Raw genomic sequence first — 25732 nt, 5'->3', positions numbered from 1 at the left:
GCCTTTATTTAACAACATAAGCAAACTCTATGTTACAATGATTGCACAGCCATTAAGGATCAAATCAGCTTCTAAAAAATGTTCTGTTTTTTCTCCCTCTGCTTGCTTCTTACTGTCTTTGAGGCTCGGGACCAGCACTCCTGTTGTTGGGCAGAAAGACATCAACTCAGTGGTAAGTATTTTGGTTTTCCAATATATTAGCAACTGTCAGTGACATTTATATTAATCAGGCTGAACTTTAATCATACTTTAGATCAGCCTGTTTTACTTATTGTTTTATTTGTGCTTTGGTTTGGGGAAGTTGTTGCTTTACTGATCTTTTCCTGTCTTCTGTTATTAGACTTGAGATATGACTGCACTATGCTGTTGCTGGTGACCACAGTTAATTCTACAAGACATGCTGTGTAAGTAAACAAACAACAACAGTTTGGTCTGCATTTCTTGAAAGATCACATCCCCCAAACTTAGTTTAGAGGGTCTACACTGTATATAGTGAAGTCTGCAAGTTTCTGTTTTGTGCCCAAAATCATTTTGCACATCATTAGAATGAAAATTATTGGCCATGTTTGCATAGCTCTTTTTTTAAAATGATGCTTTCATGACATTATTGTATGTTGGGTGGTGGTCAGGGCTATGCAGACTGACAAGTGGGACATTGAATGTCACCTCTCCGGTGGGGAGGGAGCCTGAGATCGTCTAAATTGGAGTCTGTTCTATACCAAATGCAGAAAAAAATGTTTTAAGAAAGCAATTAAGTTCATGTTCCAAAAAATATGATTGTTTGCTTGCAGGACAACAGGAGAGACGAGTCCTCCGTCACAGATGGTGTGGTCAGTGAAGATGGTCGCCTGCAGGTTCAAGCTCATTGCATCTCCAACCCACATCCACTGCCACTGTACTTAAGGGAAGTTAAAGACTTTCTTCTGCACCTACATTTGGATCACCTCGATCCATGACAGTCATTCAGGCAGTAATGCCTGGCCTGGAAACAAGCCATCCTTAAAATATTACAACATTCCAGCTCCTGTGTTTGAATGAAAAACAAATGTGTTGTTTAAATTAGAGACTGCACTTGTGACAGAACAATAAATATTTTATTTTGATTATATAAGTAATGTAAGTACAAAACAAACTGTGGTAGACCTAAACTTATTTTCAGAATAATTAAATCTGAGACTTTGTTTCATTGTAAGATTATAATTGTTTGTTGTTCAGCAGAACAGTGTCCAGTATGTTGGCTGTTATACTTTGTGTTTGAAAATAAAAGTTGGGCTGATTTTAACATCATTACAAAAAGTGTTGTTAATTATTTTTAATCATATTCAGGTTACCACAAATTGTTTTTTCATTTAGTTGAACTTAACATGTTTGTCAGTAGGTAAACAATTAGTATTGTACAGTCAGAAATATCAAGTTATTCTTAATACTGCAGACTTGCAATGTATAAGTTGTCCTAACAGTCATCTTAAGTAAGCTTTACTTAGTTTTTTTGAGGCAACGAGTTTCCATAATTTTTTTGAGTTCTGGGAACTAACAAGGCTGTACAGTGTACTCAAAATGAGTAAGTTGCCCTAACTTGGTCATCCTACGTAAACTTGATCCAATTTTTTTGAGTTCTGGGAACAAATGAGCTTGTACAGAGTACTCAAAATAAATAAGTTGTCCTAACTTAGTCATTTTTAGCTAAGCTTTACTCAATTTTTTTGAGGCAACGAGTTTCCATAATTTTTTTGAGTTCTGGGAACTAATTAGATTTTACAGTGATGTGTTTAACCCTTTTTTATTTACTGCTCAGCTCAACTTTTAAACTTGTCAACCCTTTCTTCTATATAAATAAATAAATAAAAAATCCAGCATTAATGAACACTTTAATTTATTTTATTTTTTAATTTTTATTTAATTTTATATTTAAGGTTTTTTTTATATTTATATATCTTTATATTTAATTTTTTTTTACACGTAGACATACATATTTAGATTACATACTCAGTAATGCGCATACACTCTTATACTTGTACATATATTTATTGTTGTAATCCTCAGATTCACCCATTCTTATATTTTGCCTGTTCTTGTGATACTGTATTGTATTTTGCACACCTCTGGCACTTGTAAAGCTTGCACACAAGAATTTCAGTCTCATTAGCTGTGCATTTCTCTCTCTCTCTGTCTGTCGGATGTGCATGTGTGAGCGTCTGTAGCAGGTGTGGCGAGGAGAATGAGTGAGTGTTCCTAAAGGTTTGAACTTTGCTTTTTTACAATGATGATTCACTGTTCTGTTCTGTTACACTACTCTCTTTCACTGGTGTTTCTTTGTTGTTTTATTCGGCAGGTGGCCAGAAGAAACCATGGGATGGAAAGCTTTTGGAGCCTCTCCCGTTGGCATGGTGTTAAAATACCGGTTGGCACTGATTTTTCGGTTGAGGAGTGTGGTTTGGCTGTAGGAGAAGTTTTTGGATGTGAAAGTGTGAAGGCAGCATTTAGAATGAATAATGCAGTTGTTATGTTTTTGGATTCTACTGACAAAGTCAATAGCTTAGTTGAGAAGGTAGTTGTTTTGAAAAATATGCATACGGTCTTTCCTCTAATGAACCCGGCGAAAAATATCATTCTGTCTAATTTGCTGCCTTTTATCAGCGATGATATTGATAAAAGAGTTGTCACTTCATGGTCATATTGTGTCAGCAATGGTAATGCTCCCCTCTGGGTTCAAATCTGTGAAGTTAAGGCATGTTGTTTAATTTCAAAGACGGGTGTGTATGATTCCAAACAATGAGAATCAGTAGCTGAACTTAGTGAAGAAATTTAAGGTTGATGGGTGTAATGTTATGTGCACACTGAGCATTGTAGCATCTCCTAGTGGTTAGCTTGGAGACTGCGATCAAGTGAATTTTTCTATGGCTTGGCTTGTATTCCTTCCTATTGGATGTTTAGGGTCACATGAGTAGGGTAGTACAGGAAGCTATTTCCTAATGGATGTTTAGAGTCACATGAGTGGGGTAAGGTAGGAAGCAATTTTAGTACTGGGATTTTAACAATGAGGGGTACCAGAAGTCTCTCTGTTTAATCCTTCAGCATCCATCTGTGTTATGCCATGGAGAAGATTTGTTTGCAAGTTTGAATTGTGTTTCATCTTTATGAGTAGTAAGCGATGCATATTCTATTGTTTTGATGCATATTTGGAGAGATTTATATATAAATGCCTAAATCTGTTTGCCATGTGTAGCAAATGCATAATTCTTTATTTTCATTGAGCATATTTCTTTTTTGTATTTTTCTCTAGTTTCACAAGTACTCGGAAAGCACTGTAATATGTACTTTGGCGAAGACAAACAAGTAAACAGCCCTCAACTTTACTTTCACGTCTGACTCATCATTCAATGCTTTCCATGCCTACTCCATATGTTTAGCTTTCTGTCACTTGTACCAGAACCACGCACGCAGGTGACAGAATATTGGGTTTGATTACACTATTTTTGCAACAACAGAAACCATGAGATGTTTTGGGTGCAATGAGGAAGGGCATTCGGTAAACGCACTGAGAGTGTAAAAAGAGGCTGAAATTGTGCAGGGTTCTGAAAATGCAGGGGAGGGGGCTTCAGCAGAAAACTTGGCAGGAGTTTCAGCAGAGAAGGAGGGGAAATGTGTTTCTGCAGGTAATGCAGAGGAAGGAGCTCCAACAGTTAATGTAGGGGAGGATAATTAGTCCAAGGTTTCAGGGTGTGAAATACTTAGCAGCCAAGAAAACAGTGAGGTTGCCTTTACTTCTACTTATGCTGAAATGTGCGAGTTTGCCAAATGACTACGGAAAAAAGAGTGCAGGAGGGAGTGGATGTGGAAGAAATAGTCCATAGTGAAGGAAATCTGTTCAAGGATGAAAGTATGTTTAAGATACCAAATACTAAAAGAAAACCTAAAGACTCTAAAGGGGTAAAACCAAAAAGGATGCAGGTGAAAGAAAAGGGTGGAAGAGAGAGTGAGTCGGATGTTTTATCTCATTCTGATAGTGATAGAGAGGCATCCGACTCTTCTATTTCTGATGGTCAGAGACGTAATGGGTACAGTCCTGAACAGATTAGAAGTTTTTTGGAAGTAACCAAAGGGAAACGAGAAGTAATTATACAGGATTTTTTCTCTGATAGAAAGTTGTTTCTTGATTCGGCTAAATGACAAATGGTAAATGGCCTGTATTTGTATAGTGCTTTTCTAGTCCCTAAGGACCCCAAAGCGCTTTACACAACCAGTCATCCACCCATTCACACACACATTCACACACTGGTGATGGCAAGCTACATTGTAGCCACAGCCACCCTGGGGCGCACTGACAGAGGCGAGGCTGCCAGACACTGGTGCCACCGAGCCCTCTGACCACCACCAGTAGGCAACAGGTGAAGTGTCTTGCCCAAGGACACAATGACCGAGACTGTCCAAGCCGGGGCTCGAGCCGGCAACCTTCCGATTACAAGGCGAACTCCCAACTGTTGAGCCACGATCGACAAAAGACTCCTGGTAACTTAAGGGACACTGAAGTGTATAGACTACGAAAACTGATGCAGAAAATTAGAACTGGAGTTTAATGTTGTACCTGAAGAAAAAAAAAAACCTTAGATAAGATGCTGTATATTTGTTTTTTTGTGGATCTTTTTTGTGTGGCTAGGAGTAGCTTTAAAATCTCACCCTTGAACCTTAGTGCAAGGGATATGAAAAAAAGGGTGAGGTATTTTGAACTTCTAAAGTCTAAATGCGCTGACATAGTGTTTGCTCAAGAAACTCATAGTAATATTGATATTTCATTTCATTTGATTTTGTTTCACACATGGTACAACAGTAATTCATTTCCTACACAACCCCCCCCCCAAAACTTTTCAGTTAATATAACACTGCACCCATGCATGAAAAGGAGCAGGAAGAAGAATAAATTCTTATTAACACCTGCCCCTATCTAAATTCAAAACAACAATAGTGCAAGTGGGCACTTACAACCAAAAAATACACTCTGACACTATTTTACACGAAAGAAACAAACACAAACAAAACAAAACAATATAATCAACAAATGAGCAGTGCCACGAAATAGCAAATTGAAAAGGATACTTCTTTCTACATCTACTATTATTTTCATTTTTTTTATACTGGCTAATAATTTTATTCTTGTTGCTCATTTTAAATTGATATATATATTTGTGCAACCCTTAAGATTATCATGGAGAGAATTCCACATTCTTATACCTATAACTGTTGGACACATTTGCCTTTGTAAGATCCGAGCAAACTGATATTTAACATAAAACTTCCCTCTAATGTCCCCATTTTCTGAACACAATACAAATAATCTTTGTAACTTAAGAGGCAATGTGTTATTTTTTGCCCTAAACATAATTAGTAATGTCTGTATTTTCACTATATCTTCTAGTTTTAATAATTTTGATTTTATAAACAAACTATTTTTCTGTTCTCTGTATTTGACATTATGCATAATTCGTAGCAATCTCTTCTATAATAAATATGTTTTTTTATTAGTCAAATATGTATTCCCCCATACTTAAACACAATAACTAAAATAAAATAAAGATAATGAAAAATATAATATTCACATTGCCCCGTAATCTAATATATATCTAACATTACCCAAGATGTAAATATTTTTGGCCATCTTTTTTTAACATGTACAATATGAGATTTCCATGTTAACTTGTCATCCACTATTACACCAAGAAAGCGAAATTCTGTAACTCTTTCAGTCAACACTCCATCTATAGATAATACAACCTCTTTCTCTTTTATATAATTTACAAATATCATAACCTTCATTTTTGCCAGATTCAACTATAACTTATTTACATCAAAGCTTTTTTTTGTTGTTTTTTATTTTTCGATAGCCATAATTTAAGTCAATTCTCTCTCCAGAAAAAAAAAAGTTCTCTCCAGAACAATAAAAAATTGTGTTGTCTGCAAACAAAATAAAATTTAACATTTTTGACACATCACAAATGTCATTTATATATAAATTAAAAAGTTTTGGTCCTTAAACAGACCCTAGAGGGACCCCACATTCTATTTTCGTTCTTTCAGATGAATTACCTAAATACTGCACATACTGAAACTTTATCTAAGTAACTTCTTAACCAGTTCAGTACAATTCCTCTCACACCATAAGTACTCAACTTGGAAATCAAAAAAGACTGCTGCAGAGTGTCAAAAGCTTTTTTTAAATGATATTATATATTATGTATATATATTATATTATTATATAATTTATTATAATACTCTTTCTTAGCCTTTCTCATAATTAATTATAGCTTATTTTTATAAACCTTATATTTCATTTTGGCAGGCTTTGTTTTAAGTTTTATATAATCTCTATACAGTTTTTTTCTTTGTACACGCATTTTCTAACACCTTTGTCATCCATGGTTTTCCAATAATTTTCTTTTTTCTTTTGCTTATATAATACCAGTCGACAATGGTAAAACCAAAATAATGTTTAAGAACGCCTCATATGCAGCATTGACCTCATTTACATAGACCTCACTCCAATCTTCTTTCAAAAGATCATGCCTGAACTTATTTATTGCATCATCATTTCTTATTCTAATATGTGTATCACACGGTCTTCCTCCTTTCGTATCATTTTATCATCTAAGGTGACAAAAACAGGTAAACTGTAAATGGGTTACATCTCCTGGGTTTAGGTACCATCACCCCTCTGGGGGCGGTGGTGCTTGGACCTGGGGTATAGAATATGTTTGGGCAGTGTGTGTGTGTGTGTGTACAGTGTCCATTTATGTTTGTCTTCATGTTGGGCGAGAACCGAGTATTTGTATATGTGTGCATGAGGGTGGGAATGCACGTTTGCGTCTGTGTGTGCCTCCTCGGCTGTGTCTATATGTCAGGTCGGGTCTTAGACTCCACCTCTCTAGGAACATCTTAGGCCCTCCCAGGTATGGGGGCCCAACTCCCCCCACCACACTCCTGTCTGTGGCTGATGCCAGGTTAGAAAGAGCCAGGATGGCAATGGAAATGTGCGCGATAGCAGCAAATAGTTTTTTGACCATGACATCATTTGTTTGTATGTACGAGTCAGAAATAAATCTGGACAGCTCACATTAAGAAGTGGAAGAATGATTTTTTCAAAGCTTGGGAAAGAAATTCACCACTACAAAAACTCAAAAAACTTACGAGTAATGGAGGAATGTTTTAGGCGGTGGAGCCACCGAATGAGTCATAGAAAAGTCACCGGATCATTGGCATAAGGAAGCCCACGCACAACAACACGGCGAACAGTTAAGTAAAAGTGTTTTTTCAGATGCATCTTACCTGTGGAAGTAGCATAAAGGAGTTTGTGCAATACACCACCCCACAGATGTGCCGAAGAAAAATCATTGCGGATTACCGGTGTTATATAATTACAATGGCGGACAACATTAATGACAGTGTGGGTGTAGTTACGCGTGCTGACAGCCAGAGGGCAATGACAGACAAAGGTCTGGAGTTCAAACTGCATCAGCTCACAAAGGTGAAAAGAGGCAAATTAGGAGAAGTGACAGCACAGGAAGATGAAACTGAGAGACTTTTGAGCCATGAAATTCTGCCGGCTGTAAATGATGTACGAGAGGCACTGAAAGCTTACAAGAAGTTGTATGAAGAGTTTCTAGAATGCAATTATGCAGTGTTGCTGTGTATTAAAGATGAGGAGGAAAAGGAGGCTGACCAATAACTTTGGTTTTAGCCAATGTCAGAACGATGTTTGCGGTTCATTAATAGAGTTACTACATGGATTGAAGCACAAACATGTGATCAAGAGGCAACGCCCATGGACAGTGCATCTAGAGTGTCAAAAACATCTAGAGCGTCGAACACATCTAAAGTATCCAACACGTCAAGGGTGTCGACAGCATCATCAGAGTGCATCAAGGAAGAAGGCAACAGAGCAGAAAGAAAAACAGGCTCTAGAGTTAAAAGAAGCAGAAATTAAAGCTGCAAAGGAAGACTGGAAATTGAAACAGCCATTGCAGTGTCTGCTGCCAAAGTGAAAGTGTATGAGGAATGTGAAGGGGCTAAGTCTCAAGTGAGTGAAACCAGACATACGGTAACGCCACGTCGTGACCTCTTGATGATGAACAACGAAAATGGTCATGGCAACGTAAAAAACACATCATGGAAGCCAATAGAGATAGAGAGGTCTGCCTCTCGGAGGAATCCTGGTGATCTAGGTGCTGCATCAGGGGCCATACCTAAGACACATAGCACCCCACTGCAGGGGCCAAGCCAACGCCAAGAGGGTGTCTCACTTCAGGAGACCAGACTAAGTGAGATTTATCAAGTTATGCAGAAACAGGCAGATATCACAGAGATGCTTGTAAAGAACCAACAGCTGGTTTGGTTACCACAAAGGGATGTGGCAGTGTTCCACGGAGATCCTCTGGAGTACAGCTCGTTTATGTTGACTATATGGAAGAGATGGACAACCCTGCAACTATGAGGGTCATCATTTCCAAGTTGCCATTTAAAATAAGAGAGTGTTGGAGAACCCATGCATATGACATCCAGGAGCGGCGCTGCAACAGAGCAAGATTCACAGAGCTGGTGGCCTTCGTTGAATGCCAAGCAAAGATCATGTCCGACCCACTCTTTGGCGATCTTGAAACAGCAGTGTCAGACAAGGTCATAAAGAAGCCACAGCAAGGAAACAAGTTGAAGAAAGACATTAGACATGGGAGCAGCTTTGCTATTAAGGTTAATCAAGGTTCAGAAATGGACAAAACAGGCAGTGTGAGTAAGAATCAGAGTGACCTGTCACTCAATTGTGCATTCACAAGACCGTGCATGTTCTGTGGGAAACTTCATACACTGCAAGAGTGTCACAAGATTAGAGAGGAGACTCATAAGATAGAGTGGACTATCTGAAGAAAAACGGACTTTGCTTTGGATGGCTGCTAAAGGGTCACATGAGCAGCGATTGCAAAAAGATGTTGTGCCAGGTTTGTTCACTCAAGCATCCAAGTTTGTTGCACTTCTCAAGTTATGAGGAAGAGAAGCCTCCCAATGAGGTCATTATGGGTAGCACTGCTAAAACCCCAGCAGGGTTGTCTGAAGAAAAGGAGACAAGTGCCTGTACTGGGGCTGGAGGCAGCTGCGTGTTTGCCATTGTACCTGTAAGGGTTAAGTCCAGCAAGAGTGACAACGCTGTGGAGGTTTACGCTTTTATTGACCCAGGTAGCTCTGCATCTTTCTGCACTGAAGCCTTGGCAAGATAGTTGAAGGTGCAAGGCCGATGAACTGAGCTAATGTTGAGGACCATAAATTCCAACAGTCAAGAGGAGAGTTATGTGCTCACATAATTGGAAGTCAGCAGCCTGGAAGACAACAACTTCATTGCACTGTCAAAGCTCTTTACACAGAAAAGTATTCCTGTTTCCAGAGAGAACATCCCACTCCAGAAAGAGGTTGACAAGTGGCTGTACCTCCGCGAGGTGAGGTTGCCTCATATTGAGGCTGAAGTGGAGCTTCTCATTGGAACTAAAGAATAAAATGATAAAGCAGGAATGTCTCAAGAGGACCAACACTTCATGGAGTCTGTGTCAAGCTCTACTCGTCTCATTGATGGACACTATTCCATAAGTCTTCCTACGAAGAAGCTGTGTGTTCAGATGCCGAACAATCGAAGTGCAGTATTACAGCGTGCACTGAGCCTCCAGCACAAGCTAAAATGGAATCCTGCACTCCATGAAGAATACACTGCCTTCATGAGTGACTTGTTGAGCAAGGGATACGCCGTTGAGGTTCCCACAACACAGTTAAACCGCAAGGATGGAAAACAGTGGTATATTCCCCACCATGGGGTATACCATCCACAAAAAAAGAAGCTGAGAGTGGTCTTTGACTGTGCTGCCAGCTACCAAGGAGTTTTACTGAATAGTGAACTTCTACAAGGGCCAGATTTAACAAGCTCGTTGATCGGAGTGCTGACACGGTTCAGGCAAGAGCCTATCGCCTTTACCGCAGATATCGAAGCAATGTACCATCAAGTGCGAGTCCCGGATGACAATGCTGACCTGCAGCGCTTTCTGTGGTGGCCAGCAGGGGACCTCAATCGAGACATTGCTGAGTACAGGATGATGGTGCATAACTTCGGTGCGGCAACTTCTCCCACTTGTGCGAACTATGCACCGCGAAGAATGTTGACGACTGTTGACGACTGTTGCCATGGAAACTCAAGGTATGGAGTTATACACAGACCTCACTGAATTGTGCTCTGGTGGAGGATTTCACCTAACGAAATGGACAAGCAACAGTCATGCCTTGCTCACATTCATCCCTGAGCTTGAGAGAGCCAAAGACGTCAGAGACCTGAACGTGAACCATGATGTGCTGTCTATGGAACGGGCTTTAGGAGTTCTATGGTGCCCTGAGTCTGATGCATTCAAGTTCAGGATTAACATCAAAGACAGACCTATGACAAGACATGGTATACTTTCCGTCACCAGCTCCATCTATGACCCACTGGGATTCCTTTCCCCAGGAACTCTCCCTGCAAAAATGATCTTGCAGCAGTTATGCAGGGAAGGTCTTGCTTGGGATGATGAGATCCCAGAACAGCTTAGTCAAAAGTGGAACAAGTGGTTACAAGAGCTGTGCCAGCTGTCAGAGGTAACGTTACACAGGTGTGTGAGACCATTGGACTTCGGTCCTGTCGCAACAGCACAGCTCCACCATTTTTCTAATGGGAGCGAAAGTGGATATGGAACAGCGCCATACTTGAGGATGACCAGTGAAGATGGACGTGTTCACTGTACGTTAATGATGGGAAAATCCCGTGTGGCGCCCCTGAAGCAAACCACTATTCCATGAATAGAGTTGACTGCAGCTATGGTTGCTGCAAAGACAGACAAAATGTTAAGAACAGAGCTTCAGATGAATCTTCTTGAATCTACATTCTGGACTGACAGCACAACTGTGTTGAAGTATATTGAAAATGAGAATCTTCGCTTCAAGACATTCGTGGCCAATCGCATTGCGGTCATTAGAGAGCTAACAAAGCCTCAGCAGTGGAGGTACGTTGGTACAGCAGTCAATCCAGCTGATTGTGCATCCAGAGGACTTGCACCATCTAAGCTCATGAAGAATTCAAGCTGGTTCCACGGCCCAGCCTTCCTGAAAACCCCAGGAAGACAGTGGCCAGAAAGACCTGACAAGGAAAGGATTGATAAAGATGACAGCGAAGTGAGGCATGCAACCATGGTACATCTCACAAATGCAGCTGAGAATATTCACATGTTGAACAAGCTGATCAATCACTATTCCAGCTGGCATCGAGTGAAGAGAGCGGTGGCATGGATGATCAAACTCAAAGACTTACTGCTACGCTGATGTGAAAAAAGGAAAGGGACATACGTCAAACAGAAAGAACAAGACAACAAATCAATGCAGACAACACTTACCCTGATCTGGTGCAAGCTCAGACAGAGATCATTAAGTTCTGTCAAAGTCAACAATTCCAAGAACAGATCACCATGTTAAAGAATGGCAAGTGTGTGACAAAGACTAGTCACTTGAGGAAGCTTGATCCAGTGATACCGGACGGAGTTTTGAGAGTTGGTGGTCGCCTCGCAGCTGCTGGGATGCCTGAACACGTGAAGCACCCAGTCATTATCCCAAATGGCTCGCACATCACCACACTGATCTTGCAGGATATACATGAGAAGATTGGGCACTGTGGAAGACTGTATATGCTTTCACGGCTGCGACAGAAGTATTGGATTCCATCCGCTAACTCAGAGGTGAGGACGTTTCTGTCAAGGTGCATAATCTGCAGGAAAACTAGAGGCAAATTACTGGAACAGAAGATGGCAGATTTGCCAGAGGATAGGCTTCTACCTGATGAACCCCCTTTTTCTAATGTTGGGGTGGATTACTTTGGACTGTTTAATATGAAGCACGGCCGCAGCACAGTGAAAAGGTATGTTTGCTGTTTACCTGTCTTACAACAAGAGCAGTGCACATTGAAATTGCACAGACCTTGGACACTGATTCATGTCTGAACGCCATCAGACACTTTGTGTGCAGAAGAGGTCAGGTATCTGTCATGCGTTCAGATAATGGCACTAACCTAGTTGCTGCTGAACGGGAGCTACGCGAAGCCATCCAAGAGTGGAATCAGTCAAAGATCCTAGACCAGGGGTAGGCAACCTTTCTGACGACGAGTGCCATCTAAAATTTCCTCAGAAGTCAATGTGCCATATGATTGCATTAGCAATAAATTTAATAACGCTCTATATGAACAGTTACACACTATATAGAACAATTTATAGAATTATATTTGTTCACAGATGTTGGCAACTATCAGCGAATAGTTATCAGCTATTTTGAAACAAAAAAAGACACTTTTTATCCATAGCAAGAACTCCATAACAGCAAATGAACTGTACAACAGAAAATGCAAATGCTATTTTCCCCGGACATGTCCTCTTTTCACGTTCTGTCCGGGGGGATTTTCGAGATTGATAAAAATGTCCGGGTTTTCCTATATTCTGACAGAGGACCATTGTGTGTGACGTCATCCCCAAACTGCTGCTTTGTGAGCGCTTGTTCTGCGCTCACAGACGGGACTGACAGCGCGCAGCAACACGCCTAATGATGTTTAAAAGATCCCAAAGCGCAAGTCCATCTTTCAGACGAACTGCAAAAGAAATTTCCCTTGTCTCCCTTCTGCACTTTAGTCTTTCTTCTTGCCATGTCTGTGTTTGTCCACCAGGTGTCTCCCTCAGCTCATTTTCTCCAAATCAGAACCATCAGATTTGAGGAGTGTGGAGACGCTCTGCCTGCCAGACAGAGCTCAGGGCAAAGAAACATGGCTGTCTTCCACAATATACAGGGCAGTATCATTTAGCGTTTATATTTAAATGTACAAATGATCGAGTGTGATCAAACGTTTCATCTGGAGAATGACATTAAATTTCAACACTCTAGATACAACAACAATAATAATAATATAATATCAAAAGCCTCAAGGAGTCAATTTTTTGTTACATTTCAAAAGTTCAAACCTCAAAGACATTAAGTTTACAGTCATATATGATCAAGAAAAGCAACAATCTTCACATTTCAGAAACTGGAACCAGCTTTAAATGAGACTAAAATAATTGTAAAACAACCAATTCTCTAATCACTGACTAACTGATGAATCACTGCAGCTCCAATATATTTTTGCATTTGACAACCCACTACAGCAACTACAGAATAAAACCACTAACCAGACTGATGACAGATTTCAAACATGCTGAATATGAAGAGTAGTATCATTTAAACTCACATGATTATCAGCCATAAGAACAAATTCAGATTTATATTGATGTAAGGTATATAAATGTAAGTACAGTTTGAATCAGTGCAATATTATTTTCACACATCAATGGACCACTGAACTTCTTAGCTTCTAAAATGTAAAGCCTCATTTAGAAACTACACAAGTACATATAATGGTCAGGGATCAACATGAACCTGTCTTCTCTATTTGACTTTAATCAACTCTGCAGTGTCTCCATCAGAGTAATAAAGCCAAAGTCCAGCATAGAGCGGTTGAGTGAATGTGGTCTGGACTCTGTGGAGGAGAGTCATGGTTTCAGAGACGCTGTAGAAAGACAGAATACCTGCTCTGTGATCCAGGTACACTCCTACTCTGGAGGACCGAGGACCTGAGAGGACAGTTTGGACTTTGTTGTGCCAAAATTTATAACTGTTTATGTCACAGCGTAATGCCCAAGATTTGTCATTGTATCCAAAAAAACATTCATTGAAGTCCTTTTTTCTGCTGATATTCTTGTATGTGACTGCTACACAAATTCCTCTCCCTCTCCACTCCACCTCCCAGTAACAACGTCCAGTGAGACTCTCTCTACTCAGGACCTGAAAACATCCAATGAACCTGTCTGGATGATCAGAATAAGACTGCTGTTGGTTCATTTTTGTTACTTTTCTGTTCCCCTCAGATAATAACAGACGTCTGTGTGCTGTGTTTGGATCCAGTGTGATTTCATGTGAATATTTTAAGAATCCAGCTCTGGTCTTTGGCTCTGGTGGTGACAGTAAAACATCCACTTCAGTGACTGTCAGTGAGATGTTTGTCCATTCCTCTCTCAGAATGTCCTGTAGTTTATCTCTGGTCTCTGACACAGCTGCTGTCACATCCTCAAAGTAGCTCAGAGGACGAATATTGATGCTGGATGAGTGTGTAGACTCACTGAGTGCTGACAGTGAGGGGTAGTTGTGTAGAAACTGGTTGTGATCCTCTGTGTGTGAGAGCTGCTCCAGCTCACCGTCTTTCCTCTTCAGCTCAGCGATCTCCTGCTCCAGCTTCTCCTGAAGCTCTTTGACTCGACTCACTTCAGTTTCCTGCTGGGATCTGACCTGCTGCTTCACATCAGAGCTTCTTTTCTGGATGAGACGGATCAGCTCAGTGAACATCTTCTCACTGTCCTCCACTGTTTTATCAGCAGAGCCATTGATGGCCTCCACCTCCTGTTGAAGCAGCTTCACATCTTTCTCTCGCTCCTGGATTCTCTGCTGGATGTTTAGTCGTCTCACCTTGAGCTCCTTCTGCTTCTCAGTCCTTTCTGCTGCAGCTGGGACTGTTTCATGGTCTTTATGTTCATCCATTAAGCAGAGATAACAGATACTCTGCTGATCAGTACGACAGAAAATCTTCATCACCTCATCATGACGAGAGCAGATGTTCTCCTGGAGATTCACAGAAGCATCAACAAGTTTATGTTTTTTAAAATTCAGAGAGTCATAGTGAGGTTGGAGGTGTTTCTCACAGTAAGAAGCTAAACAGCATAAACAGGACTTGATGGCTTTCAGCTTCCTCCCAGTGCAGACATCACAGGCCACATCTTCAGGTCCAGCATAGCAGTGATCAGCTGGAGCAGCTTGGAGTCCAGTTATCTTCAGCTGCTCCACTAAACTTGCTAACACAATGTTTTTCTCCAGGACAGGCCTCGGTGTGAAAATCTTCCTGCACTGAGGGCAGCTGTGGATTCCCTTCCTGTCCTCTTCGTCCCAGAAACATTTAATACAGTTCATGCAGTAGCTGTGTCCACAAGTTGTAGTCACCGGATCCTTCAGTAGATCCAAACAGATGGAACAAGAGAAGGTTTCTTGGTCCAGCTGAACTCCTTTCTGCGCCATTTCTCCTCTGTGTCAGTGACTGTGGGAGTTTCTCTTCCTTATAACTGAAACTAGTCTGAGCTCTGATCTCAACAACATGTTTCTGCAGTGAATGGAGCCTGTCAGCTCTTACACGTCACCACATGTTGGTTACACCCATGTTCAAAGTGCAGATCTGAAGGGGAGGGAATTAAGAAATATGTGGACAGAGAGGAGGTGCTGTGTTTAAGAGCAGGAAGAAGAGGGAGGGTTATCAGGCTGTGCTTCATTCCTGGGAGAGGAGCAGTTTGAGAGCAAAACTGTGTGTTTAACCCTTTTTTATTTACTGCTCACCTCAAGTTTTAAGCTCGTTAACCCTTTCTTTTAGTCAAATAGAAAAGAAAAATTTAAAATCCAGCATTAACGAACACTGGACATAAATGTCTCATGGTCATGTTTCTGTTTTTAATGAAAGCATATATAATAGTGTTAGGTTAGCAGAGATATGCTGGCTATAATAACTCTGTTTTATTGCTGGTTGTCCAATTTTTTCCCCCTGTTATAGTCACTAAGAGATGTTGCTGTAACAAGATGATAGCCAGATAAATGCCACTGCATTGCTTTGAACAGTCTAAAGTCAGCAGTCCTTAAAAAATAGACCTTAAAATAATCTGCAAAGCTCTCTCAAAGAGATTACAGAAAATAACCCAGCTTTTAATTCATCCTGACCAAACTGGTTTCATAAAAGGTAGGCACTCATCAACAAATACATGTATATACTTAATTTAATAGACTACAGTAAAAACATGCAGTAAAACATTGAAACCATAATATTGTCTCTTGATGCAGAAAAGGCGTTTGACAGAGTTAACTGGAAATTTCTGTTTGCAAGTTTACACAAATTTGGTTTTGGAAACTCTTTCGTAAGCTGGTTAATAATATTATATAATTCCCCAACAGCTTGTGTCAGAACAAATGACCAAACATCCTCCAGCTTCTGTCTCCTGAGGGGCACCAGGCAGGGATGCCCACTCTCCCCTTCACTGTTTGCAATTTTTATTGAGCCACTAGCAGCAGTAATTACAGGCTACAACAATTAAGGGCATAAAATGCAAGAACGTGGAACATAAAATCAGCCTTTATGCGGATGATGTGTTACTGTTTCTCCAAAATTCACAAACCAATATCTCTGGGGTGATTGAACTGATAAACTCTTTTGCAAGAATATCAGATTACTCAATTAACTGGTCAAAATCTACAGTCCTTCCGATTAATTGCTCCTTCCATAATTCCTCTTCTTCTCCACTGCAATCGGGAAATATAAAATATTTAGGTATTAATGTTTCTCCCAAGCTTGCAGATCTAACTAAATTAAACCACATCCCACTTTCAAAGACAGTAGAAGGTGATCTGGCTAGATGGAAATGTCTACCCATATCACTCATGGGAAGGGTCGCCACTATAAAAATGATGGTCTTGCCAAAAAATAAACTATTTATTTTCAATGATCCCAAATAAGCCATCACAAGATTGGTTCATATCTCTAGACTCGTATATTTCTAAATTCCTTTGGAAAGATAAACCCCAGCGTATCAGCTTAAAAAACATTACAAAAGACCGAGGATAAAGGAGGACTAGATCTGCCTAACTTATCATTACTTTTTAGTCAACAGGCTTCAGTTCATCTCTAGATGTAGAACAGGCACTATGCAATAATCTAGAAATTTCAGACCTACCATTTATCAGCTCAAACATGAAACAACATGAATGCTTTAAAAGCATCAACATCAGCTCTTCTCTGACAGCATGGTGGGAGTTTCTAAAAATAACAGTCTTCATTAATCTGATGCAAACGTACACCTATCTGGAACTATCCGGACACAATAATATGATAAACTTGCCAGATTGGAGTTATAAAGGAATCAAATACTTGGAACATATATTGGAAGGAACAGACTTTATTTTGTTTGACAGACTAGCTATACAATATGAGATCAACAAGAAAAGATTTTTGGAATATAAACAAATTAAATCCATAGTAAAAAAGAAATTTAATCCCAGTGAAGCTGAATTATAAACACCACCAAGTGTGGTACAATTTTTTAATCTAAAAACCCCCAAATTATTGTCTAAAATATACAGAACACTTTCTAAAATAGATGAATCAATATCCCTTCCTATTGCAAAATGGGAAGCGGATCTGTCAATCAGCTTAGACCAAAACCTTTTGTCGTGGTCCTGAGTCCGTGGACTCAGTGATTTTGTATTTGGCGTATTTATTATTATTATTATTATTATTATTATTATTATTATTATTTGTTGGGATAGTTTGTGTTTTGGGACTTTTAGATTCTGGGTTTCTGGGTTGGTGCTCCCTCTGTTGGTCCCTGGTGTTAGTGTTCCCCTGTTTGTCAGGTTAATCAGGTCCAGCTGTGTCTCCCACCCGTGTGTGATTTCCCAGGCTGTGTCCCAATTCAGGGTATGCACGCTTGAAGTACGCATTTCAAGTGCGATTACGTCACCGCCACGCGACGACGGCTGTCCCAATTCAAAGTGTACTTCAAATGCATACTCCAAATGCGCCGTCGATTTCCCCAAATATCAAGCGTGGTCCGGTGCACGCTTCGTGGCCCCATATATCCCACAATCCATAGCGTGGCGGTGGGTGTGAATAATTTTGCCGCAAAATACGGCAGAAGTGAGCGGCCGAAGAGTGAACTGTCAAAAGTAAGTACTGAATATTATGTCACTTATTTATGTGCAAATGTTTAAGAACATTAAAACATTACTGTTGGCCACATGTCGGGAAAGTTATGTGACATTAGTGATGTTTGTACTTTCAGCGGTAACTTGGTTTTAAAGCCTTTACTTATAAATATATATATAGTTGACCTTAATCTTACAGAGAATGTGATGATTTTATGGATAATTAAAGTCAGTCATATATCCACAAACACAACAAGCTGAAAGTCAGTGATGCTGCTCGGTTTGCAGTCCTGAATATGACGGCACAAGCAGGATTCACTGCACTGTTAATGTTAGCTATGTTATATTGCTGCCTCTGTTCGGTGGTGTCGAGTCAAACGGACTTTAACGTGTGTTTGAACGAGCTGACGGTTCACTCGTTAAGCTGAAAGAAAGATGCTTTAATCACAGGAGTCACACATGTGTCCACTGGACCATCTGGGAACTCTTCTTGTTTAGCACTCGTAATAACACAAACACTAAATCCTCCTTCTCTTGTGCTGTTTTGTAGCAGTGTATACACCTGAGACTGTCACCTGTCTGTCTGTCCTGCACTCTCTCTCTGTTTCTTTCTCTCTGATTGTGGAATAAAAGTATGAACATGTATTTATAAGTTACACTTGTGTTTGAATCCTACAGCTTATCACACATTTGATTTCCATGTGTGACAACTGCAAGTGTCCAGAGTGAGGACAGACTGAGGGACCCACTGCTGCACATCATCTGTGAGGCTTTGCACCCCTGATGATCCACCAGGACAAACTCAGCAGTGTGTGAGGAAGAGGAGGAGGAAGAGCCAGCAGCAGCTGACAGATGGAGAGAATAGACAGACTGTTCCCTGTTTGTGAAGGACTGCTAGAAACATTTAAAATAACTAATTGTCTGTCCTGAATCAGTCTTATTAGGTAATGTTCAAATAATGTTATCATCCCAGTGTTTTCAGTGTGGGAGAAAGTACTCAGGGCCTTCAAGTTACACACTATGAAAGGCAGCAACAAGTTTAATATTCAGAAACCTAAAGTATGTATCAGCAGCAGAATGGAGCTAAAAATAAATGTTTGTTTCAGTTCTATGAAGCTTTGAGTATTTTGGATTAGTAGCACTGCTGTGTTTGTTGCATCATATTGCTGTAATTGTTTATATGCTTTATATATTCTGAGGTAAGTTGATCTATAGTGTTACATCATATTCTATAAGGATGTTATGTGTTTGTATACTTTCTGCCCAGTTTGACCCATTTAGCAGAAGTCAGCCTGTTTAAGGCTCTGATATCTATTCTGTATGACTTAACGCAGTTATGACATGGTCTGATTTTCTCACCCAATAAAGGAATATTTCATATATCAGTCTGATCTTCATTCTATCAGAAACAGTTATCACAGCTCGTACATTTTCTTTTTACACATATATGTAAGCATTGAGCCAAATTTGGTAATGCCAACATATTGAAAGAACAATATTTGTCTCTTATATATATAATACATCTGTATATACACTGTCAGAGATACTTGTCTTTGAGTGAAGATTTAAGGTGATAGGAAATATAATTAACTGCTACTTGCATCCTGCCCCTCCCTTCTTTTCCTCCCCATCCCCGGCTGCCTCCCTCTTCCCGCTCCACCACACCCACCCACACATGCAGGGCTTGGGGTGCAGGTGTGTCACCAGGGTGCAGGGGAGGCACTCCCCCTCTGTCCCCTTCTGGCCGCCTGTGCCTCAATTTTATTCCACAACCTAGACATCCACATTACTCATACTCTCATAACACATACATATAGGGCCTTGGCGGTGGGCACGTTATAAAGCATCCAGAGGATGGTCTGTGTATTCAAACCCACCTCTGGCGCTGGTGCCCTACCCTCAATTTTAAATGCATATACAGTGGGATGCAAAATTTTGGGCAACCTTGTTAATAGTCATTATTTCCCTGTATAAATCGTTGGTTGTTACAATAAAAAAAATGTCAGTTAAATATATCATATAGGAGACACACACAGTGATATTTGACAAGTGAAATTAAGTTTATTGGATTTACAGAAAGTCAGGCAAGTGCATTAATTTGGGCACCACAAAAAAATGAAATCAATATTTAGCAGATCCGCCTTTTGCAGAAATTACAGCCTCTAAATTTTTCCTGTAGGTTCCAATGAGAGTCTGGATTGTGGTTGAAGGTATTTTGGACCATTCCTCTTTATAAAACATCTCTAGTTCATTCAGGTTTGATGGCTTCCGAGCATGGACAGCTCTCTTTAACTCACACCACAGATTTCAATAATATTCAGGTCTGGGGACTGAGATGGCCATTGCAGAACGTTGTACTTGTTCCTCTGCATGAATGCCTTAGTGGATTTTGAGCAGTGTTTCGGGTCGTTGTCTTGTTGAAAGATCCAGCCCCGGCGCAGCTTCAGCTTCGTCACTGATTCCTGGACATTGGTCTCCAGAATCTGCTGATACTGAGTGGAATCCATGTGTCCCTCAACTCTGACAAGATTCCCAGTCCCTGCACTGGCCACACAGCCCCACAGCATGAGGGAACCACCACCATATTTTACTGCTACGTACAGTAAAATATGGTGTTTTTCTTGGAATGCTGTGTTCTTTTTCCTCCATGCATAACGTCCCTTGTTATGCCCAAATAACTCAATTTTAGTTTCATCAGTCCACAGCACCTTATTCCAGAATGAAGCTGGCTTGTCCAAATGTGCTTTAGCATACCTCAAGCGGCTCTGTTTGTGCTGTGGGCGGAGAAAAGGCTTCCTCTGCATCACTCTCGCATACAGCATCTCCTTGTGTAAAGTGCGCTGAACGGTTGAATGATGCTGAAGCGAGATCGATCAACTGTAGACCAGACAACAAACGACGGAGGCCCAGAAAAGTACAATCAAACGATGAGTTTATTGACAACGGAGAACAACCGTCAGCATATGGCTTATTTGCTCTGACAAAAATACACTGAGTTCTGGTTTTATAGCATAGAGGATCACACCCCCACATACACGTCAATACAGGTCAAAAATACATTATGTCCAGTCATTGTTTACAGACAAGGGTACATCTTGTACATCTCTAATAACTATAAACAGACATATAACTTCTCTCTTTGATAACACCTTCCATGCACAATCATAGTCTTAAGCCTTCGGAGTGTCTGACGGCTGGTTATCGCCTCCAGTCATCTGCTACCAAGTAGGTAAAAGGGCAGCCAGTTACAAAAAGGTCAAAGACACTTGGGCCTGCGCTCAGGCCTGTTGCTAGATTTATGTATTGTAAGCATGCATGCAATCAACCTGCTATGTTCTCATCTTCCCTCAACATGTATCACCTGGACACTCTCACCAGTGAAGCTTAAAACCCTCTTGGATAGAACATCAACTCTAAACAAGCACAGTTATGCATTGTGTATAGAATGAACTCAACCTGTGAATAGAATGAATGTGATGACAAACATATTCAATGCAATATGAACCCTGTAAACAATATTACTGATAAAATAATACTGTAGAACATGTTATTAATGCATTTATCATAAGGCAGAGTATATGGCAGCAATAAAAGAATCTCTAAATCCCAACATTCCCTCTTTTGACATTCCATCAAGGAATGTCACCATACGTCATGTTGTATCACTCCCTGCCCCACTCTAGGGGTTCTAAGTTCATCTGGTAGATGCCCTCAACCCAGCCAGGGTTAGGAACCCTCGCCATTACTTTTACCAACAATCCTCTGACACAAGGAATGATACAACAACTAGCGATGACCAGTATTCCCAAAAATACAGTCAAAGAAAACATCACTGACATAGCCACACCTTTCCATTGTCCAAACACAGATGTCATCCAGGACGCCAGCAGATTTTCGATACCTGAGTGTTCATGCATAGTTTTAGACAAAGTTTTCAAGCCCTCCAGAGCTCGGGTTACTAAGCCATCTGGGGGAGTATTATTGGGGATAAAAGTGCAGCACATGTCTCCGAATATGGCGCACACACCTCCCTTCTCATGTTAAGGGCCATTCGATTTCCCATCAGCAAACTCGGACCCAATTGTTCTGCGAACCCCATCATGGCATCCCTGGTTAGGTTAGAGAGTCTCAGCAGATTGCAATGAACATAGTTAATGCGATCAACATTCTTATTAGGTGTCACCCAAGGAAATATACTTTCAAATTCTACCACTATCAGATTTACCAGCTTGTACTCATCTGGAACTCCCCTGTGCACTCCAATAGAGTCTATCCAGGTCGGAGAGTTTAACCTAGGGTCATATGCATGTGTACCCTGGGTCCCTCTTTCGGCCAAAATATGTCTCTTACCTCTGGCGGCTAAGCTATGTGTGTTGTGTTGTGGAATAGCCTTTACCTGCCTAACTGAAGCACAGGCAACACAGTCAGATACATGTTGTTCTCTAGCATTTTGAGCCACCCAATCAAGCCAGAGGTTACTGTCCTTGAAACCGGTGGCACGCTTTATCAAATCCTTAGGCTTCAGTCTAGAGTAATCTGTCGTCAGAAGTACTCTCCCTTTTGGTTCCTGTTCCTTTTGAGCTACTGTTCTCGAAGTTACCATCTGATCAGTCAGAGTGGCGATTGAGCTTTCTGCGAGCGGCTTAGACTTTGGATCAACTAAATTTGAGACACTCATCACCTTTACCTGACACCTCGCGCTTTTGTCTTTTTACCGATCCTGTTTTAGCAACTACAGTCTCAGGAAGTGCTGTGCTGGACTGGCCTCCGTGTTCAGACAAGTGGTCCAGAGTGCCCTGCAAAATATAGACAATAAACAACACAGCCATAGTTAATATCATTGCATACAATAAACATGTAGTTGTAAGGAACATTCTAATCAGTTTTCTCATTACGTGTCTCTGACTCGTGTGTTTGCATCATGTTATATAAACTTTATATCCTGGAATGAAACTCCCCTGCTTTTGTGGAGTCCTCAACTTGTCACCGCTCCTTTCTGCTGGCGTGACGACCTTCTGCGCTGCTCCTCTTCTCTCTTCGGCCTCCCAGGTAGACTACTGGTTGGCCCGTTGCACAGGTGAGAGGATTTATTTTGCCTCTGCTCGTTATCGTTGACACCTGTGTTAGTTAAAGACGAGTTTTCCTCTAGCAAGCTCTCATGTGCTGGCGCACACTGCGACCAATGATACCAGGCATCGCCTTTCCCTTTTAGTTGACCTGCTATAGTTGTTCTGGCAACGACCTCATAAGGACCAGTCCAGCGTGGCTCCGTCCACTGCTGGAGCTCCTCGTGGGCTCAAATTCAGTTCCTTGTTTGCAGACTCAGTCTCTGTTGTGCTAATGATGTCATAGTGAACGCCTGCGAGTTCACATATGCCACCACACTATGTGTAATCAGAACTTTTAGTGAGTGTTCTCTCACTACATGTGCTGTTTTCTACCTTATTTTGGCAACCCCTGCTGCATGCTGTGCGCATATAGGGTGCCTTGCTTCTGTTGGACTCCACCTTATGCTGACATAGATAAGTACCTGTCTTTCTTTATTCAATCATCTTCTGGGGGTGAGACACCTCTGCACAGCTCAAACGCCAGTTGCAAGAGCTCTCTAACATTAGAATCATCAGCTGTGACTTATATGGTGTTAGTTTGGTACTTTACACGTCACACAGGCTTGAACGTTGTTTATATGGGGAGTTCCTCTTTTTTGTGTCTATATCTATTAATATGCCTTGTGCACTAAAACTTCCTGTTTTTCAGTCTGGCTGAGCTCTTGTTTGTAAGTCAAAGGTGGCCTTGCTCTACAAGCCTTCATTATTAAAGTACATAAAACAGGATAATGAGCAGATACACATTAAAAATATTTCTTTTATTCCTAACACCAGTCCCCCTTTTTCATTTTTCACTTGAGAAATGAACTAATTCCTAATTTATCACATTAAGTTTACTTCAATACAATTCAATTGAATTTTATTTATATAGCGCTAAATCACAACAAAAATTGGCTCCAGGCGCTTCATAGATACAGAGAAAAACCCAACAATCTTGTGACCCCCTATGAGCAAGCACTTTGGCAACAGTGGGAAGGAAAAACTCCCTTTTAACAGGAAGAAACCTCCGCCAAAACCACGCTCAGGTACGGGCAGCCATCTGCTGCGACCGCTCGGCGTGAGCCAACAGAGGCTTTGAAGAGAGAGACCTAATATTTAATAATCCACATTTCACTGTTTTATTCTTCGGTTCAGATGTGGATTCTGTATTGTTCTTGCTTTGTTACTATTGATGTTTAAGTTGTTTTATTGCTAGATTTGGTTTGTTGCTGTCTGTTTGGGAGCTGACATAGTCTCTATGGATAAGGGTCTTTGGCAGGGTAGCATCAGGAGAGAAGCTCCAGAGAGGCATGTTCCCTGTTAAAGCTAAAATATAACAAAAGAAATTATGCTAAACAAACAAAACCTTTCAATTCCCCAACCCTATCTGTCTCCTCAACGGGTTGTATGTTTTCAATGTTTAAAATAAATCAAACAAATAACTTAAGCTGTGTGACGGCACCTTGCGTTTACGCCAGGCTGTGAGCTGCCCTAAATCTACTTGCTACACCCCCTTTTCACCTAGTTTAATTTTTTCAATCCTAATTTAAACTATTCCTGACTTCCCTCCGTGCACACTGTAAAGTGTAAAAGATACAATTAGCTTTCTCCTGGTAAAAGGTCCTACATTATTTTCTCAACCTTTGGAAACCTCCTCTATCGAGTTAACCCATTTCATTTTTCAAACTTAGGCCTGATTTCTTTGCCCCCTTTAACGGGTAGCACATATCCGGTCTGAACACTGTGTTTGGGCAATTTACGAATTGTTGCAGGATTTCTATGTTATATAAAGTTCCTCTCATCCCCTTTATGCTTCCATTATAACCTATGTCTAACAAGCTTTTGATCTTCTTTGTAATATAAACAACTAGGTGTCTTCGTGCTCTGTTTTTCTCCTTTCTCTGGTTGGTTCTGTTCGATCTCAGGCTTCCAGGATTCTTGCCACCCCTGTGGTCGCTGTGGTCCTGAACTCTTCTCCTGTAAAGGATAGAAAACAAACAGCCTCTCTCTGCTACACCTCACTAATCTACTATATTCATCTAAGGTTCCTTTAATCATTCAAAGTTGTTTCACCATATCATGTTCTGGGCTCTGTCCTTTATATTAACTTTACTTAATCTCCATGCCCTTCATGTGTGTGAGCAACACTGTTAGCCTTGTTAAACACACCCAGGGTAAGATATAAACCATCACCATCTGAGCATAAAAACAGATCAAAAAGAACATGAAAATAACAATTTCTGCCTCAATTTTACCATATCTAAATTATCAAAAACCCCAAACGTCATAAAACGATCCTAAAACCCATTTCTAATTAAACCTTAAATCCTGTAACTCCCCCCTTTTGTGACACATCTTATGTGTTACAAACTCAAAATCCTTCACTTGAGCTTAGGAGATTAAAAGAAAAAGGTTAGTCATATCATATTAGGCATACATGCTCCGGCCCTTCAAACCTGTGTTTAAGGAATGAAATCAAATTAATCATTATGTCAAATCTTTTCTTGGCTCCATCCACAGCCTGCATCCTTGGAACTTCCTAGAAACAAAAACCTGTATGTTAACCAGAACTTCACATTTCATACTCAGTTTTTTCCCCACTTATGATCCAATCTGTGTTATAAGAAAGAAAACTTAAAACAGAAAAGTTATCAGTCATGTGTCTAACCTTAGTCCAGTCTTTATCTCAGTGTCCAGTCGGTCCAACCTATGGTCTGCCTCGTCCGTCCAGTCACCATCCATTTACACACATTCACTCACATGCATTAACATCAGGTATTGCTGACAGTGGAGAC

The 25732-nt window shown here is 40.6% G+C and overlaps 1 protein-coding gene across 1 annotated transcript; it reads right to left on the bottom strand.

Moving 5' to 3' along the window:
* Positions 1-12456: 12456 nt before the first annotated feature.
* LOC100694726 (tripartite motif-containing protein 16-like) lies at positions 12457-15303 on the bottom strand. Its single transcript, XM_019363376.2, has one exon. The coding sequence runs from the start codon at positions 15184-15186 to the stop codon at positions 13510-13512; it is 1677 nt and encodes a 558-aa protein (XP_019218921.1). The 5' UTR covers positions 15187-15303; the 3' UTR covers positions 12457-13509.
* Between the last annotated feature and the right edge of the window lie 10429 nt (positions 15304-25732).

Source organism: Oreochromis niloticus, linkage group LG3, assembly GCF_001858045.2.
Source record: "Oreochromis niloticus isolate F11D_XX linkage group LG3, O_niloticus_UMD_NMBU, whole genome shotgun sequence".
Classification (NCBI taxonomy): Eukaryota; Metazoa; Chordata; class Actinopteri; order Cichliformes; family Cichlidae; genus Oreochromis; species Oreochromis niloticus.
The sequence above is the reverse complement of the archived record's forward strand: the minus strand, read 5'-3'. Positions and strand labels throughout refer to the sequence as shown.

What these genes read in the sequence shown, in the direction of transcription:
- LOC100694726 (XM_019363376.2), bottom strand. Translation starts at nt 15,186, where the DNA reads ATGGCGCAGAAAGGAGTTCAGCTGGACCAAGAAACCTTCTCTTGTTCC.